Source organism: Hippocampus zosterae, chromosome 20 (assembly GCF_025434085.1).
Source record: "Hippocampus zosterae strain Florida chromosome 20, ASM2543408v3, whole genome shotgun sequence".
NCBI classification, from domain to species: Eukaryota; Metazoa; Chordata; class Actinopteri; order Syngnathiformes; family Syngnathidae; genus Hippocampus; species Hippocampus zosterae.
The window spans coordinates 2,990,181-3,008,829 of NC_067470.1; the positions used below are offsets into that span (position 1 = coordinate 2,990,181).

Sequence of the window (18,649 nt, forward strand, 5' to 3'; positions counted from 1 at the left end):
ATCCTCACATTCCCTCCAACAGTCTGTTCCTGTGTGAAAATGATCGCTGCCAAAACCAGTTGAAAGTACGGGCCATAAAAGTTTGATGCACCGAACCTGCAAAAAAATTCTGACTTTAAATAGCAGATTTCGTTTCTCACCTTTTAATCGCGTCAAAAATCATTTTTCAACAATGAATGAAAACGTATTTTTCTCATACTGAAGGAATTGCTTGTTTGGTACACAGTTGCATAGTGAAATATACATTCAGAAATATTCAGTTGCACATTAAAATGTAGATCAAACACTGGGTAGAATTGTAAATAATATGCAAGATTAAAAAAAAAAAAAAAGAAATAAAGATTGTCCTTCCTTTGGCTGCTCCTGCTGTATTGCACTCAAGCCGCTCGTATCCCAAACGCGTGTGTCCCTTTGTGTGTGGACCAGACCCTGCGCGATGTCCGGTCTAGCTGCCGCCCTAACTTGTCCCACCTTTGCTGCTACGAGATCCCTGCTGAAACACGGAGAGTCTATTTAATAACAAGAATCATTTTAATTTATTCAAAAACATTTTTCAAGAAGAATCGGTGCCCGTACGCGTGTTCGTCTGTGGCTTCAGGCAAATGTAGTTTATGAGATCTTCACAGAAGAAATCGTTCCAGAGGCCATCGTGGATGAGGCCGGCGCAGTTCTCGCCGCTCTCGTGGCCGTGACCCCAGTTGTCGGGCTGGCCGGGCTTCCACTTCCTGCCAGGGAGGGGAGGGGCATGTAGCACCCATAAATTAAAACATAAAACATTGGCGTTGTCACTTGGTTGCTAACCAAAACAGGAGCACATTGTGAGGCAGCATAAAGAGTCCCTTGGTGTCTTGTAAATGTGTTCCACATGTGGTATTAAAGATGCTATCTTAAGTCATGTGTGGGCAATAAAATAGGCAAATGACTTCCCTTGCGGTATTCAAGATGATTTTGCATCAAACGTCCTCCTGTATTGGAACGCTTGGTTGCTAAAACTAACTCAAAACAAAACTCAAGATTTTATTGCACAATGATGTGGGTGTCCGGGTTTATGTACTGTGGAGCAGACCGTGGACTGATTTTAAGCTCCACGTTCATGTGGACTGCTGACATTGTTTCTTCTTCTCCCAGCAAACAGAGGCCAGCCCTGTGAGTGGTTGAGCCAGTGTGAATTCAGCGAGTACTGACGTGAAAGCCGGTTGGCTGCCGTCCAGCCAGCGCCATACGTTCTCCTCTGCCTGGTCGGTCAGACCCATCCAGAAGTAGCCCTTGCCGCTCGTCTGCTTCTGCAGCCATTCCTTAACACAAAACAACAAAAATAACAACAATCAAGCATAAACTTTGACCAGAACAATGTTCTTTTTTTTTTTCCGTGAGTGAGTGGGACTCACCTGTTGGTCCATGTCGTGGATGATCAACAACGAAGACGAGTTTCGTTCACAAGCGGTCTTTGCTTCATCAAAGCTGCGCGAGTCTTTGGAGAACCAGTAGCACTTGTTCCTGTAATGAAGCCATTCGGGTGGACAACCTGCAGAACAACCAATCATATCGTTGCATCAATCCAATATGGTGAAATTCAGCTTGTCATTCACGCCTGTGCTACGGTGCAGATTTTTGAGGAATCATTTTGTTAGGATTTGTTACAGTACACAGGCGAGGCCGAATTGAGTTGCGCGCCTCCAGTGTAGTACCACGACTAGCCTGTGGTACGATAAATGATGGTTGTCTTGTGGCAGGTCGTACCTGGAGCCCCCAGTGTCAGAGGGACTGCCTTATCTTGGAGTGACACTGGGCTCAAGGGGATGGGCACCCCCGATGGTCCAGGTGGTCCTGCAGGCCCCGGAGCCCCCACTGGTCCCTGCAGTCCCCTCGGCCCCTGCTCTCCAGCCGGCCCTATTGGACCCCGGATGCCTGGGGGCCCCTGCGCCCCCTGAGGACCAGGCTGGCCATCTCTACCTGGCAGACCGGCAGTGCCCGGCTCGCCTTTACTTCCAGGAGGTCCAGCCCTTCCACCGGAACCCCTGGGACCCTTGGACCCTGGGTTGCCTGGGACACCTGGAAGGCCCCTTAAGCCTGGAAGACCCGGCGGACCCGGAATGCCCTGCTCTCCTCTTGGCCCTCTTATCCCTGAGGTACCTTTGTCTCCTTTCTCTCCCTTCTCACCTGTTTGACCAATTGGTCCTGGAGGTCCTTTGTCCCCTCGTGGCCCTCTGGGACCAGGAGGACCTGAAAAATAAATGCAGTCTTCGTAAAGCAGTACACGGGTACACACTCGACTGGTCACTAGACAATCTCAGGGCACATTTAGACAGATGAGTATTCGCGCCCGCATTCACATCTATGGACTTACAGTCTATAAATGAACGGAACGATCATGTTTGGCAATGTGTGAAGAAACTGGGAAAAACAAAACAAAGTACGTGGGGAACGTAATACAGTAAGCACAGAAAGACCATAACTGAAATTGTAACCAAACCCCCACAATTGTGCGATGGACGCCCCTGCTATGGAGCCCAAGATGCTGCTTGAGAGTAATCCAATGAACAAAACAAACAGGAACATCACGTCTTACCCTGTAGAATAGTGAAATTTTTGATCAGCTGGGAGTGCTTGGTGTCCACAAGCTTCATCTCCTCCATGATGATAGAGAGGCTGGTGACCTCTTCATCCAAGCGTGCCGCCAAGTACTCCTGCTGGGAACGCAGTCCGGACGCATCCGCCCTCACGTCGGCCACGCTGCCGTTGAGGCTCATAAGCAAGTCGGAGTGGCGACCGACCGTGTCGGAGCAACCGCGCAGGGCGTTGAGGTTGCGGTTGATGGAGCCCAGGAGCTGCGTGCTGAAGCTGACGTTGCCCGTCACGCGGTCCAGGCCCTGCTCCGATTCGTCAAGCCGCACCTCCAGGCGCTCAAATTTAGACAATGTGAGATTGCTGAAGTAACTCTGCTGGTCCAGGATCTCCTTTAGCGACTGGTCATGGGTGTCGGCCAAGTTGCTGGTGTTCTGCAATTGGCTGGAGACAAAGGCCAGCTGGGATCCGATCTCCTCCAGGCTGTCGTTGTTGGCTTTGGAGAGCACAGACGCATTAGTTGCTAGAACCTGCAGGTTGTACACTTTACTCCGAAGCCACTCCGTATCAGTGAGTGTCTGTCTGGTGGACTGCTCCAGACTTTGAAAGTCATTGCGAACTTTCTGGATGTTCTGACTGGTGTCATCCACCGAGCGGTGCAGAGCCTCGATAAGGTTGCGCTGCTGTGCCTGAGTGAGGTTCAGGCCGCCGATGCTCAGTAAGACCTGATTCTGGAGCTTCACTTGCTGCTGAAGCTCTCTCTGCAGCCGGGTCGTGTCGTCCTGCAGACCCCCGAGGACACCGCCGTAGGAGTGCAAGGTGCCGTTGACAAAACGCAAGGCGGCCGTGTTGCTGTCCAGAAGACCCCGAATGGAGGCCTGACCGCTCTGGATTTCCGATCCGAGGTTTTGCAGTTGGCTCAGCTTGGCTTGATCACCGTGGAGGTGCTCCTCCATGGCGGACAGCTGCCTCTGGAGGGCCAACACCTTACTCTTGAAGGCATGGATGGCTGTGGTGGCGTTCTCGGATTTATCCCCACTCTGGTCATCTGATGAGAGACGTTCCACTGATCATGCAGACTGTGGCAGTTTTGTATGGGAAACGATTTGGTGAAGTTTCAGGATAAACTAAATAAACCTAAAATGCACTGTGAGCTTTTCTTGTGAACTTAAATGGACCTTTTTAAAACTTATCCAACTGTTTTGGTGATTTGGTAACTTTTGTACAACTCTCTATTCTTTAGTGAGGAGCCGAATGGCAAAATTCACGACTAATACAGCAGAACCTCAAAAGTCCAATACCCCTGAGGTTTAACCAAATGTGACCAATTTTGGGTGAGCGAAAATGTGAGACAAAAAGGAGTTCAATCAGGCAAGACCCCAATACGCCACACTCAGCTTAGCAAGATTTCAAGGATATTTGGCATTGATTTATTGTATGACTCAAAACTAGATTTTAAAGAAGGGCTGCGCGGCCACACAGCAGGAAAAATGACAGAGAGCAGGCTGGAACATGTCAGATAAAGGCAAATACAATTTTTTTTTTTTAAAGCACTGTCAAACTACATCATTGCTTTGCAGTAATCACTAATCAGTTCCACACAGATTATTACACCGGGAATTTTCTTGAGACACTTACCGAGCTTTTTCAAGTCAGTCTCCACGGCGATAATCTTCCCCCCATAATTGGCAATGCCTTCAGAAACGCTGTCAACTCTTTGCACCACTGCACAAAAGACACAAGATGAAGGTTGGGTATGGCCGTTGCCTCGGTGCGCTTTACTCTGGAGCCAGAATGGCCTCCAACCACAGACATCGTTTATGAAAAAAGGATCAGCAGAGACCATTCAAACTTTTGGAACAAATCTCTGCACATTTCTCATAGCTATGCAATAACGGTGGAAAGTGATTAGGGTAACTCCCTGGATTGAGTCAAGCAACGTAAATAACACCGGCTTTAATTAGTTTTACTTTCAGAAAGAGATACAAAGGATCCTGCAAAGACGGCCTGGGGGGTCAGTGACAAAGACTCAGGATGGAGGACCTTCCCCTGGGACAGGAGGTGACCTGGCAGGAGGGGTCTTTTAGTAAACAGTGGATGGAGGATCAAAGACGACCCAGGGGAGGCAGCCGCATGTTGCAGGGGAGGCTCTTCACGCCCCCACAGGCGACACTGGCGTTCATTTCCTCTGGAATGTGTCTGGGATTTCAAGGAGTGGGCCTACCACCAGCACTGGTCCTGCCAGGAGAAGGCACCCGTCAAAGTGGGGACCACTTTGGGTTTCTCTGCTGGAAAACTGGTGTCATTTGGGGAGATTGACAAACAGGACGAGATGAGAGATTACTCACAATTTAGCCTGGGAAATGTGGCTAGTTAGCTTAGCTTCACGTTAGCTGATCATCCTGACCTTAGATTGACGGCATAAGAAAATTGGTGGGGATGATTTGTTACAAACCACAGGAAAAAAAACAACAAGCAATGCTGAGTTCTACCACCTTGTGAAGCTATTCGCTACCTCCACCCTTGTAGAGCCTCCTTTTCTTGTTTTTTTTTTTTTTTTGGTCCTTTTGGATCAACATGTGACCAAATCAGCTATAAACAGTCTCAACAATAGAAAACATTAACTTAGTCAACAAAGATTTTCTAGCAATGGTGAAAAACAGTATGCTGTTCTTTCCCAAGTTGTAATTATTGTTTGTGGGTTTTACAGTCCTTGCGGGACGCCTGGTAAAATAACATAAAACAAGAGGGGGAACAAAAGCCTGTGATGAAATGCAGCGTTTCACAACATAACCCCCAAAATGTTGAACTCTTTCCTGCACTTACATGTACAGTACTGCGAAAAGAGTGAGGGTTACATTTTTGGTTCTACCACAGCAGGTTTCCAACCAATGAGACATAATTACATTGTCAGTATCTCGCTGCTAAAACAATACCTCCAGTGGTGGCCTCAAAGCCCCCCCCCCCAAAAAAAAAGAACAGTTAACCAAATCCAAAAGTGAAACAAGGTGAAAACGTGACCCCCCTTTCGACACTTTCATTTCCATTTCTGACTGTTTTTAGGGAAAACCAATGGCGCTCCGAGACAGGTTGACCTCATTTAGCCTTTTGCTTGTGTCAATCCGGTCAGAGAAAGGTCACGTTGAGAAGATGGCGCAGAGACGGAGTACCGAGAGTAGTAACAAGAAGTGTCATCGATCACTCCAGGTCTGGCTACGCGACCATCTGGGCCTGCGTCAATGTACATCAAGGCGAGGATCCCTTGACAGAGTTTTGCGCCGGTGCCAGTAAAAACCCAATTTGGCTGGAGTTGCGCTATGTTCGCTCACGGCCCATCTGGGATCGATTAAGTCTGCATGAAAGCGTGTAGCAGAGAGTGCACAGGGGACATGGAGACGCAAAGATAACCCCCTGAACATATTAATGTAACTTCAACGTTTGAAAAAAAAAAAACACACAAGGGGAGGGGCGGAGGGTGCATATGGCAATGTTTATGACAATCACGGTCGGAGCAATGAGAGTCCAGTTCCCGGAAAGACCAAACCCTACCTAGAAAACATGAAACTAGAAAGTTGCGTTCTATAAAGCGCTTGAATTTTCGGACACAAGCCTCAAGACGTTTGGACAGATGTAACTTGAAGGGTCACTTCACCCAGATGTGCTTGACTGAAAAAAAAAGTCTGTCACATGTGGACAAAAGCCAGAAATGAAATGAATGCAAAATGTCCCCCGTGATCCTCATCTTACCTTTATATCCAAGTACAGCAACGGCGACGGTTAGGAGCGTACACAGTACATAGAGCAAGGCTATGGAGGTCTTCAGCGCCCATTCCTTCTTACACTTCGTGCACTGGGTGCCCTCCTGGATGGCTGTGGAGGGAGAGGGGGTGGGGGTGGGGTCCATATATATTATTGTTTTATTTATGGAGAGGTTAAGACAAAAAAAGTGTGCATTGCGGGTAAAGCTTTGTGTCATGACCAAGAGGGGTCAACATGAAAAAGCTCCCTTTGGGGCCCTGGGTGGTGAAGGGGCACCAAAACAACCTCCTCCCCTCCCGCTCGTTGCTTATTTTCGTCCATGTGCACCGCGAGAGGAAAAAAAAAACAACAACATTTCAACAAACCTGATGGAGTGAATGAAACAGAACGCTAAAAACAACCAAGTAGCCGAACAACATCATTCTTCTGCTAGAATTAGGAGTGGGATCAACATAAAGGTTTGGGACTTGCGGAACGCGCTTACGGGAACACAGCTGTGGTTCATTTAAGATTCAGGAAGTATGTGTGCGAAGGGGGTCCAGTTTTCATTCACCTGTAACGAAAACTCATTCCACACGCAAAACCTCACCCTACCTCTTGGCTAACCCTACCTCGCTTCAGATGGTTTGCTGAAGCGACGGCGGACTATCAACCTCCAGGGGGTGAAAAACATGTCCATCCTTGATTTGCCAACAACTGGAGAGTCTAGCAAGACCAGACTTTAGACTTCAACACTGCAAGCTCCGCCTTTAAAGTGAACCTAATCCTCACTCCGCATGCCAACCCTAACCTAAGATTCATCTCCTAACCCTTATCTAATCCTGCCTCCTAAACCCTGACCCTAGTGGAGTTAGCAGGACACGATTAGTGACTGCCAAAGCTTTATGCACCGATACAGTTTAACTCCTATCAAAACAATGATTTGATTAGCCAACACTGGCCCGTGTCTGCGTTTATAGACGTTGGAAGGAAGTCCATCTCACCGCATTGCCTACCTGCCAGCCCGGGGAGATTTACTGTAGAGACGGGAAAAAAAAACAGAGCGAGCGAGCGAAAAAGGAGGGGAGGGAGGTGAAATGTAATACGCTCATGGTTTTGATTCCTACCCAACTCAAATAACGCCCCCAATGCTATGCAGCCCAAGGTCGTGATTTTGTTGTCCCCTGCTCTTAATTTCTGCAAGCCATCAAATTGTGAGACTGATGGGAGATCAAAACGGCATGCCAGTTTTCATTCAAAACAGACGACGGTGAAATACCGAGCGGGCACGATTGCAGTCAACGGGGAGTACACAGCTGTCAATCTGGCGTGGCGGCGTGTTATCAGCAGCATCAATCGTCCGTGTGGCGAGTGAAAAAGTGTCAAAAACCAACTCAAATGCTTCATCCACGCTCGAGGATTACAGACCACACAATTTACACTGAACTCAGCTCTCAAAGCTCCAAAATGCTGGCTGGTATTCAATCCCACCATCACCTCTTTTAATTGTACGAACACATATTTATACGTGTGGCGCAGTGCGATGTTGGTGCACCACGATGGGGAAACCAGCGGCAATTTATTCATTTCGGTCAACAAAGAAACCCCAAGATTAAACTCTAAGATTGAACCGTGACGTTTATTTACTGTAAATAGCGGTCAGGGTTTCCGCGGCGACAAATGGGAACGCAAAGTGCTGAGGTCACACGTTCACGGCTTCCCCTTTCACGCCCTCGACAGACTTCCAGGAACCATAGATTGACTGGAAAAGGACACGTCAATGAATTAAGGCCGCCATCACAATGAAAAGTAATTGAATTAGCTCGTCAACGTCCAGTCCGTCTTTATGCAACCTCATTGCCCCAACTTGGAGGTGGGGAGACAATGGGCAATATTCAAGCTTCAATCTGCTGCCAAGTTTGTGAGGCGGTGGGGTGCCACAGAGGCTCCCGTGACTCATACACATCCCAGTTTTCTTGCCCACACGGCGGAGCTGCCCTGTGCCGCCTCACGATGGCATGTCCGCATTTGCTTGTGCGCTCATCGACTCGAATCGGTGACTTTCAGTGACCCTGAAGCGCAGCCACTCTTGGAAAAACCAACTCCAAATAAAGAGGATTTCCATGTGGACCTTGTAAGTGTTTAAAAAAAAAATAACCGGACGGCCTTCCAGGACGATGTGTTCAATCTAGATTTTAATCAGGAATTGTTTTAGTGTCTCTGCCTCGTGGTTTCTGAGGCTCTGGGTCTGAATCTCTGGTTAGAGCTTCTTTTGTGCGGTTGACGTCAATGAAGCAGAATCAACCGATTGTGATGCTATTGTGGGTTAATGATGATGATTTATAGGGCAGCGCGGTACATTAGTGGTTAGCGTGTCTGCCACACACTCAGGTTCGCCGTTTGAATCGCTTCCTGTCGTGATTTGTGTTTTGGTGGCCTCTGAATGGATTTGATTAAAAAAAAAAAAAACGGTTACCATGATATTGCAAAAACACAAGGTTCTCTACCCGGGATCCTCAGCTTCTCCCCTCCCGTTGTTGGCATGTGCAATTAACAAATTTCTTTCTACCTGCCAATGACACGAGAGGAAGTGCGGAATTAGGGCCAAAATTCCTCAAGCGTTCATGGGCCTTGGTGCGAAAAAAAAAAACAAAAACACACACACACAACTTCATGTGTGGGTTTTTTTTTATTAAGCGTGATGGAAACCAAACACCTCCATCATGCGGTCTTGCGGTTGCGAGTGAGCGTCACCCCAAAAGCCGCCTCCGCCAAAAAAAAAAAAAAAGAAGCCCTCCTTAAATCCCCCGCTGGATTTAAGGAGGGCTTCTTTTTTGTTGTTGTTGTTGTTTGTTTAATCGCTGGAAGATGAGAAATAAGAGCGCTGTGATGGATGAGCTGTTGAGGCCTGTTATATTTAGCCAAATGAGTCCATCCAAGATTGACATCATCCAGTTGAGAAATGAGAAAGACAAGAACGAGGCCTTTTTGACACGCCATGTCAAACATGAGGCTGAAAAACCTCAATGCAGTTACACATACAGAGTAGCAGAATGCCAAAGATGCTGAGACAAAAAAAAAAGCCAAAAATGAGACATCAATTGGGTGTATGCTCCTCGACGACCAACTAACTCCACTAATGTAAAGGAAATATCTACGAGGGTACACCGGAGGGGAACGTTTCTTCTCAATCGGCTCGTTCTACAGCCAGTATGACAAACTCGTCGATCGTCTAGGCTTCCCTCGGGCCAGGGGGCCTCGTTGGGCTCTGCAAAGATTCCGAAAGACAAACAGGCCGACTTTCCAAAGAACTACATCAACAGTGCAGTTGGGATAGGGAATGGACTTACTCAGCGGAGGGGATTTGGAGGTGAAGGGGGGGCTGCCAAGTGACTTGGGGTTCGGTTACAAAGCAAAACATGAGAGTTGAAACACTCCAAACGTTGCAGCTCTGTGTGTGTGTGTGCGTGTAGCCTGCTGGCTAATAACCGCCTCATTAGCATCTGGAAAAATGATAGTAACGGATGTCATGCGACACCGATGAAAAGAGGTCAGCATAAAAGCAGGAATCGGGAAGATTTAATCCTCTAAAAACAACACAATTCAAACGCCGCTGTTCTTCCGACAGCTTACACTCAAACTTTGATGAAAAAGAAGAAGTGTTTAACTTTCAGCTGCGGGCGCCTGGAAAAAAAAAAGAAAAAGTTGTTCCTCCAAAAGGCAACTAACACCATCTCAAAGGCAGCGTTCCCCGATCCAAAATGTGAAAAATCTCCCAACGCGGTCCAAGCCGAGGCAAGTGCTTCAAAGTAAAATAAACATCTCCGTGTCACTCGATGGAGTAATGCTGAAATAAAATAAATAACATCTTCCCTCTGATGAGCAGCTGGGATAATAAAACCCGACCTCCTCCCCACCAAAAAACGGAATTCACGGCATGTGTTTCTCTGCCTGGCTTGGCTGTCGGAAACATTTGGGCACGGACGAGAACATTTATTCTTCTGATGGTGTTCACATTCTAGAAGCATCTTGACTCTCAGACTGAACTGGACAGGATTTTACGTTGATCTAAAAAGGGAGCGTCGTACCCCCGCTTGGCACATAACAGTTTTTGGGCCCTGGAAAAACGACGAGCAAGTTCCCTCAGCGTCCAATAATTAGTCCTCGGGGGAGAAGAACAGAAACAGGCTCCTACTCTAATCTTATTTCTGACAGCATGGTATTTGGTATTTAAGATCTGGCGTTAAAATAGCCGCAGCTCATCTTCGTGCTTCATGTTCTATCACCGAAATGTAAACATGCCAAGTTACAGTTCCTTTCCTGCTGGCGAAAATCCAGGAAGTCATAATAAGGTCACGCAGAGTCAAATTGAATCGTATATAACGAACTGTAGACAACTGAGACACGGTTGTTGGAGTTCCGGACATATCAATAAGTTATTCCATGGCAGATAAGGCAAAAGCCCCCTCCCCCCAAAACGGTTTCTCCAAGGTGGAAGCCGAAACGCAGTATCAAGATGAAGTATGAAGTTCTATGGTTCGCGACGCTCTACACACCAATCACTGATTGACTTGATTAAAACTTTCAAATCTGTCAACTCATACTAAAGGGAAGGAACCGTGGGCCGGAGGATTTGTGAATGGAAACGCGATGATCACTGGTGTGGATGCCTCACGACAATAACTCAGACCGAAGAGTGACAGCAAACCGCATTCAGAACATCCAATTACACGGTGAAACTTCCAAAAACAAGCCAGGCGTCGACACGCAGACGAGCAGGAGCCCGATGACCAGCCAACGCTCTCCCGGGTGGGCAACAATGGAAAAGTTAAGCGGCGTCGTGGGTATTGAAGTTCCTTCTGGGTGGCCTGGCACGTCTGCAGTTAGAGAGTGAGCGAGGGGGGGCGTGTTCTTCACAATCAAAACGTCGGCAAGCCAGTGCGGCGCTACATCCGGATAATTTAGAGTGTTCCATTAACCTGCACACGCATGTTTTTGAAATGTGGGAGGAAACTAGAATACCCGGAGAAAACCCACGCAGGCACAGGGAGAACATGCAAACCCGACACAGGAAGGCCTGATTCAAATCCACGACCTCTGCGTTGTGAGACAGGCGTGCTAACCTGTCGACTACCAACGCGCCTCCCAAGATCCAAACGCATCTCAGTCAGATGTGGAAGGTTCTTACAGTTTATACTGAAATGGGGAAGGGGCGGGAGGGTAGCACGAATCCCCAAATACATTGTTAAAGTGTGTCTGGGTGTTCTGCTGCTGGGAAGTGTTTGGGATTTTATAGCTTTACGGACGCCGGAGACTTGCAAATGTCAACCCATTAGGTCGGGTGAGACACCGTTTTCGAAAGCGCTCTCACGCGCGAGCACAGAAGACACGCCAACAATGAGCAATTTTAGCGCGTTTTCATAGGAGACGCTAAAAGAACACAGGTGCCTCGGATTGCTTCCTGCTGTATGTCGAATTACCAAATCAATGAGTCAGACACTCATATCAGAGCCCATTAAAAAAAACGTGTTTTAAAAGAGGATTGGCAAACTCTAGCAACGGCCCCCCCCCCCCTGACATCTGCACGTGGGTCATGTCAAGGACACGGCGGGGTTATTAGGGTGTGAGTCGCAGAGATGGAGCGGTGGACGGTTTGGACAAGAGTGTCGGAAGTTCGGGTAGAGCGCTGCTTTTCATCACGCTGGAAAAAGGTGCGTCAGAAAAGCCTGTGATAGGTCCATACACACACATTGGGTCACGTTGGGTCTTGAATCCATCAAGGTAGTAGGAGCCTGTCCACAGTCCACTAATTAGCACTATGGAGAGAGGGATCAGAAATGGACTCTTACTCCCATTTTCTGACAGCGTGCACGTATTTGGGATTCAAGCTATGGCGACAGATCGGGTGTTGTCATTTTCGTTGCCTTTAGAAAGAAGTATTACTTTTCCACCCTCTGCTTCAGTTCAGTGGTCCGGTTCTGGTACAGTTCATACTTTTGCATCCTTCACGATTATTTGCAGTTGAACCTCAACCAATTAGCGTGCCATAACGCTTTCAGCGATTTGCATTTTTCTGTCAACGTAATCCATCTAAAATCTCTGGGACAGATTGAGTTTTGGTTCTACCTAAGGCAGGCGTGTCCAAAGTCTGGCCCGGGGGCCAAATCCGGCCCGCGGTCGAATTTCATCCGGCCCTCGGCGCCTGTCATAAAATCAGTGCCGTCTGGCCCGCAGGTTGGGCGCAATGGAACACGTGTTGCATTGACTCTGGTCTCGTAGACTGGTGAGTGATGTTTCATAGAGTACTGCTTCCCTCTAGTGGCTAAATGAGTAATAGCATTCACTAAATGAGTAATAGCATTTAGACACTAGAGGGCATCACTCACGAGTTAACAAGACATCACTCCGTGTTTATATTGACTGATATGTCATATTTCAAATGATCCTTGCAGTTGTGGATATGTGTATTGCTTGTTCATTTCCCTGTTGTTCGAGTCAAAGGTTTTGTGACTATTGAAAAGTCATGGTGATACATTTTATGTTTCAAATCAATCAATTTGCACTCAGGAGACTTCTGTTTAAGAAAAAGTCAAGTGAATAAGCAGTTGCATGTGATATACCTGTTTCAAATGAACCAAAAGAAATTCTTAAGATTGTTGAAATTAAAATAAAAATGGAAATGTGAAACAGACTGGCTCACTAAAATTTGTTGAACAATATTGTTGTTCAATGTAAATAATGTCAGCCAAGGTCGGCCCCGCGACATTTTACCACATAAAATCTGGCCCCCTTGGCAAAAAGTTTGGACACCCCTGACCTAAGGTGTTCTTTCTGTTTAAGAGTTTTTCCTTTCAAAGTGTTTGCACACATGAAGGCTCTCTTGGTATTTACCAATGCTTCTCGTTCACTCCAGCTGACTCTTTTAACGTCAAATGTCTTATCTCCTCACCCAGGAGCCCGTCAGCCATCTTCCTGTTCTTCCCTCCAGCGCCGGCTGCATCTCTTCCACCTTCTCCCACTTTCCCCCCTCACTCCCTTGCCGTCCGTCTCCCTAGGGTGAAATATCCCCTTGTCGGATTCCTATCTGGCCTCCCAACTGTCTGGCGGTACATCATCTCATTTTTTTTGTTTACACACTCCCCGTTACATTCGCACTGAACATTACATACAAGACGCATGGCTAACATCCAATTCAATTTGTTTCTGTTATGTCATTCTTCGTTATTTGCTTTACACTGAAAACAGGAGCGGGAAGGTCTGATGGTGATGTCGCGAACCTTTCTCTGAAAAATGTATAAACAGCTACGAGGCAGACCTAAAGAAGAGCAAAAAAAAACAAAACAGTGTATGTCATAAGAGAGGCCGCCAAACCGCTGCAAAGAGACTCCAAAATTCCTGGCACTCCATCAAACGCAGAGCACGGCATCACATGACCGTATGTGTTAAACTCATCATGCTGTTGAGTAATGGGAACAAGACGACAGTACGTTTGACTTTGTTACCCGGGATGGATGAGTTGTTGGTTCTCAGACAATGGCAAGAATGAATGGAGTTGCAAGCATGAGGCACCCCGCCACCCAATTGTGGTTTCGGGAGTGCGCTGAGCCCGAAGTGGTGAAACCATCACCGGTACAGAATATGGATGAGCACACTTTGAGTTTATTGATGTCCCCTTGCTTTTCTATCTAGGTGTTGATCTACCTACTTTTGGTCACATTACACCATCAATGCAACAATCCCAAAAAACACTCCCATCTCTTCTGCTCTTTCCAACATTTGTTTCATCATATCACAGTTTGTCGTTTCAAACTGACGACCGAGCGCACGAGCTGTAAGGGGCGTGTGACTTCGAGAAAAAGGCTCAGTCAGGTGGATTGCTTTTTAACTCCGTTGGCCATTTTATCCCGGCGCCCCCAACAGAGAATAACAAACGTGTTTCGACCGTGGCAGGCATCCAGGCCCGCCATATGAATTCACTCAGCGCACCGACAGTACATGTGCTTTTCATCTGGCATGCAAGTCATATAAATGTCTTTTTGTGCATTTGTGTAAATGTACGTCATACGGGCATGCCTACCGGATGATGTTTGCGTAAGATCGAGAATGAGAAACTAATGTGCTCACGTATGTTCTATCCAAGAAAGCTAAGTCATTAGTTTTTGGGAGAAAAAAAATAAAATACCAAGGCACTGCAAGAGTCGACTAAGTGTGGAGTTGGCGTCAGTCTTTGGTGAGAGTCATGCACGCTGGCATGCACCTCAGCGCGCTGATGTCATGAAGCTAATCGTAGATTAGGGAGGCTAAAGAGTGCGGAGGGGGAGGAACAGCAAAGCAATCTTGACTTTCTTCTCCTCAAACAAAGTCAAGAGTTCATCGAAATAAAAGACTTCCCCGCACTCCTCGGCGTTTTCTAATCTAAACCATGGGTCGGATTCTGGCTGGCAAAAACAAACAGGATGCTCCTCCTTGTGTGACTCGGATGACAGGGAATACGTTTGAACACAGTTTGAGGGCCCCTCTGCTTTGCCGACACGGGGCCGAACATCTCCCCCAAAATACGGAACGCCACTGAACCGTGAACCCAAATGTGTAAATGACAAGAATATTTTACGGTGTGCAAAATAATGCAATGAAGCTTTGCAGCGAGGGAGATTTTGGATCAGAAAATACACACTGCGTGCAGAATAACCTTACCGATAAAGAAAATACGGGCCAGAGGAGTTCTATTCATCCAAATTATACTGGGCATGGTCGATAAAAATAGATTATTTGCGTTGCAGATCATCTGGATAAAGATTAGTTAGCCATATAAATCCTCACATTCTCACTCGGTCATCATTCTGCAGTAAATCATTCAACTTGTCCCACCTCAATCAGCGCTAGCAAACGTGGCATCTGCAAATCTGACGGTTGGGTTTGCAAAAACTTGCAAAAGCTGTCAAATCTTTGCTTTACAGATTGTGAAAAAATAAAATAAAATACCGCATGATGTTAAATATTGTGAAGATGTGGACCAGAGGTTCAATAGTATTATATGGGTTATGGTTGGCCTGTTTTACTGCCGCTTCTCCTTTCTACCCGCCATCTCTCCCGTTTGACAAGGTGTTGATGGACTCTGCGGCAGTTGCTGTAACTGATGCTAACCTTATCTAAATACATTTGACTTGACCTGACCTGACCTACCGCTTCTCACCAGTAGCTTGTGCTCAAACCTTACGCTTGAAGTGGCCAAAGCATGTACAATTTTATCATCAAGTCAACACTTGACCTGCGAATGCAACAGTACCCATCTCTCCACTAGCGAAATAGTTCAATAAAGCCAAACCGACAGTCGAAGCCGCTTCATAACAGCAGGATTGCCTCGCGCATTTCATGTTGCGTAATGCTGCATAGTTGCGGTCTTGGCCATGTTTGCGTGTTTTTGGGTGGGGGTGAATTTATTTGGATAAAAGCAAGAAATTATTCTTGAAAGGTTTTAGCATGAACCCACATTTCGTTGCCAGGATTTAAACATGTTGATGATCTTAGCATGGCGAGGTAGGATGATTGGTTCTGACTTACTTAGCGTTTAAAAAAAAAACGTTTTGAAAAAAATGCATAAAAGGTGTTATTCATCACTCACCAAAGCGCTTGTATCCAAAAGACTGTACTTCCTCCTCGTCTGCAAAGTCGTCTGCGTGACAAAATCAGAAACATATGACATAAATAGCTTGCACACCCCACCCCCCAAAAAAGCCAAAAGTGACTTCTAATGTGTCATACTGTACCTATCAACAATGAACCCATTCATTGTGCATGTGCTAGAAGGTCGTGGCGCAGAGTGCGCAAAATAAAATCGCGCTACAATGAATGTCACATGACCAAACCTGGAAAACAGGTTAACGATCTGGCTGTGTATTGCGCAATAACTATATGATGACATATAGTATGATATTGAGGCAACGTATCAGGTCGTGCTTGTTCTTCTTGGATTTTGGTTTTCTGTCAAAAAAATGATCATGCACGATTCCCCGCGCTGAGAATTTTATCGGTTGCGGAACACAATCTTTATGTGGCTGCTGTTCTGTGGTGACATTATTGCAACACACCACACACAATACGGTCAAAAGTGTTAAATGCCTGATAATTATATATATTTTTTAATTATAATGTCTGGGCTGTGTAACAATCATTAAGATTGTAAAAATCCTTATGTGTCGTGCGCCTTGGGTTCCCCAAGACCAGGAGCATAACGTGCCACTACACTAAAGAACATCATGGTTTAATGGTAAACAGATGGTGCTAACTGGGGGAGGGGGGGTGGCCTCATGGGGAAGAGACTGATGAGATGTTTTGGTGAGGGAGGGGTCACTTTGCTATTAAACTAGTGGTGATGTCAACCATGCATAGCCTTGTAGCACTATTGCAGGAAGATACTATCAATACTAATCACCATCCAATTTTTTTCAATCAAGACAGAGTGAGTGGTTCTCAAACTTTTTAGTGCCAAGTACCACCTCTTAAAAGAACTCGCCAAGTACCACCATAGTCTTCAACATTTAAAAATAGTAATGTAGGCGGCTAGTTCACTGGAAACGGTGCAGACTTATTTTGTCACAGTAACATGACGCACGTTTTGAAGATTGACGCCCAGAAATATAGGGAAGTTCACTTAAGTGTACTGAAGTGACTGATTTCAAAATTATAACTTTTAGGTGAAGCGCAATTGTACCTAAGTAAACGTATAAAAACAATTCTTGTATTATTAAATGTATTGTAATGGTTTTAAAAGTTAAATACCATCCATAAAATGTAAAAAAAGAAAAAAAAGAAAAAAAAAGGATTGCACTGAATTTCTTTCAATACATACATGCTCGATTCTACTATGTTCTATTGTATTGCGTGTTTAAAATATGGTAGATTGTTTATTCTATATAATCGATTCCCCCTCCCCGATTAGCAACCGTCATTTTTACACCTACGGACAATGAAGCTGACGTGCAAGTTTTGGGAAGGAGAGAGCAAGCCCCAGAATCAAACCCAGAACATCTCAACTGTGAGGCAAATCTTCAAATCACGAGTACACCGCGCTTCAAATTTATATTTACATCCTGCACATCCTTTCATCCATCTTCTATAACTCAGGAGATTAGAACATGAAACCTCAGAACCCGTGAAGCAGACGTGCTTTCAAGTGTACGCTGCGCAGCCCTGCTACTTATCATGAAACTGCAAAAGCATGACAGTCGCTTAAAATGACTGATTAAGTATGATAACAATGAATAATACCTTTCATTGCGCTTTGATTGGTCGCTGGGGACAGAAGAAGACACAAGGATCGCTGTCTGTCACTTTGTGCGCATCTCAGCATCCGGCACAAAGTGGCTCAATAGTAAATGTTCCCCGAGTTTACGAACGACTATTGCTTGGGGGGAAAATACACATATAATAACATCAAAGCAAAAAGGAAATATCAAACTACACTTGTTGGAATCCCATCGCTCTGGTAGTTCCTCTTAGCGGGACTGATGTGCTGTTTCTGTTTCTGTCTCCTCTTCACGCCGTTTCTTCGACTGCGAGGAGAAGTCAAGCTGCATGTTGTGACGTCCGGATCTTACCTTCAAAAGTAAAGGAATAAAAGATCATCCACTCACAATCGGCATTTCGTTCAATTGTATCACTCCTCTGTTGTGACTTTATCGATTCGAATGTGCTAAACTAATTTTTATTGAATTGATATGAATATATTAGATAACTTTTATTGTGAAGTCCAAACTGAATCCGATGGCGAACACCGTTAACGATCGCTAACTTTACACGGCCATGACAGAAGCATTTGTTAATCTACAGATTAGAACAGGGGTGGCCAAATTTTTTGGATCGAATATCTACTTTTTGATCAACTAACCTCACGGGATCTACCCTTACCGGCGCGTGCACGCACACACACGCACAAATGTAAGATTTACCTGCTTTATTTTATTTTTTAAATATTTTTTCTAGTGAAAATGATACTGATTAGTGTGCACTGTATATTAACACAAAATATATATTACTAACATGTACAAAGACACACAAATGGGTTTTTTTTTTCTTCTCGACACTCCTCGGATCTACTTGGGACCTGTTTTAGATCTACCTGTAGATCAGGATCTACCTAATGGGCACCCCTGGATTAGAAAATTAAAAATCTCATTTCTGCAAAAGTGATGAATTAAAATTATTCGTTTTCATTTGTCAGTCACTCATCTCATTAACTACTTTCTCATAAACCCCCTCTTGAAAAGCTGCTGCCCATTACTGATAATTTCTTAAAAGGCCGCACTGAACACTGATCAAGTGACATTTTCTTGCTCACTTCCTGTGT

At 45.7% G+C, this 18,649-nt stretch overlaps 1 protein-coding gene across 3 annotated transcripts; it reads right to left on the reverse strand.

Annotated features, from left to right (window-relative positions):
* Window positions 1-127: 127 nt before the first annotated feature.
* Window positions 128-17,889, reverse strand: LOC127593135 (collectin-12-like). 3 transcript variants are annotated; one of them, XM_052054378.1, is made up of 10 exons: window positions 17,572-17,889; window positions 15,926-15,976; window positions 6,313-6,435; window positions 4,204-4,290; window positions 2,570-3,613; window positions 1,741-2,223; window positions 1,389-1,525; window positions 1,186-1,295; window positions 577-725; window positions 128-493 (listed from the first exon to the last, which is right to left on the reverse strand). In XM_052054378.1, the coding sequence occupies exons 1-10, from the start codon at window positions 17,651-17,653 to the stop codon at window positions 480-482; spliced, it is 2,280 nt and encodes a 759-aa protein (XP_051910338.1). In that variant the 5' UTR covers window positions 17,654-17,889; the 3' UTR covers window positions 128-479. The 3 variants fall into 3 exon arrangements, with proteins under 3 accessions (XP_051910338.1, XP_051910339.1, XP_051910340.1); XM_052054379.1 differs by having other exon boundaries at window positions 128-490; window positions 17,572-17,888; XM_052054380.1 differs by lacking the exons at window positions 15,926-15,976; window positions 17,572-17,889 and adding an exon at window positions 10,035-10,175.
* Window positions 17,890-18,649: the final 760 nt, after the last annotated feature.

Bases quoted from the DNA above. Each gene is read 5' to 3' on its own strand.
- LOC127593135 (XM_052054378.1), bottom strand. From the start codon at position 17,653: ATGCTGAGATGCGCACAAAGTGACAGACAGCGATCCTTGTGTCTTCTT. The intron at 4,291-6,312 runs GTAAGATGAGGA...TCTTTTGTGCAG, and splicing joins TGCTGTACTTGGATATAAAG to TGGTGCAAAGAGTTGACAGC. The intron at 1,526-1,740 runs GTACGACCTGCC...GTTGTTCTGCAG, and splicing joins TCTGACACTGGGGGCTCCAG to GTTGTCCACCCGAATGGCTT.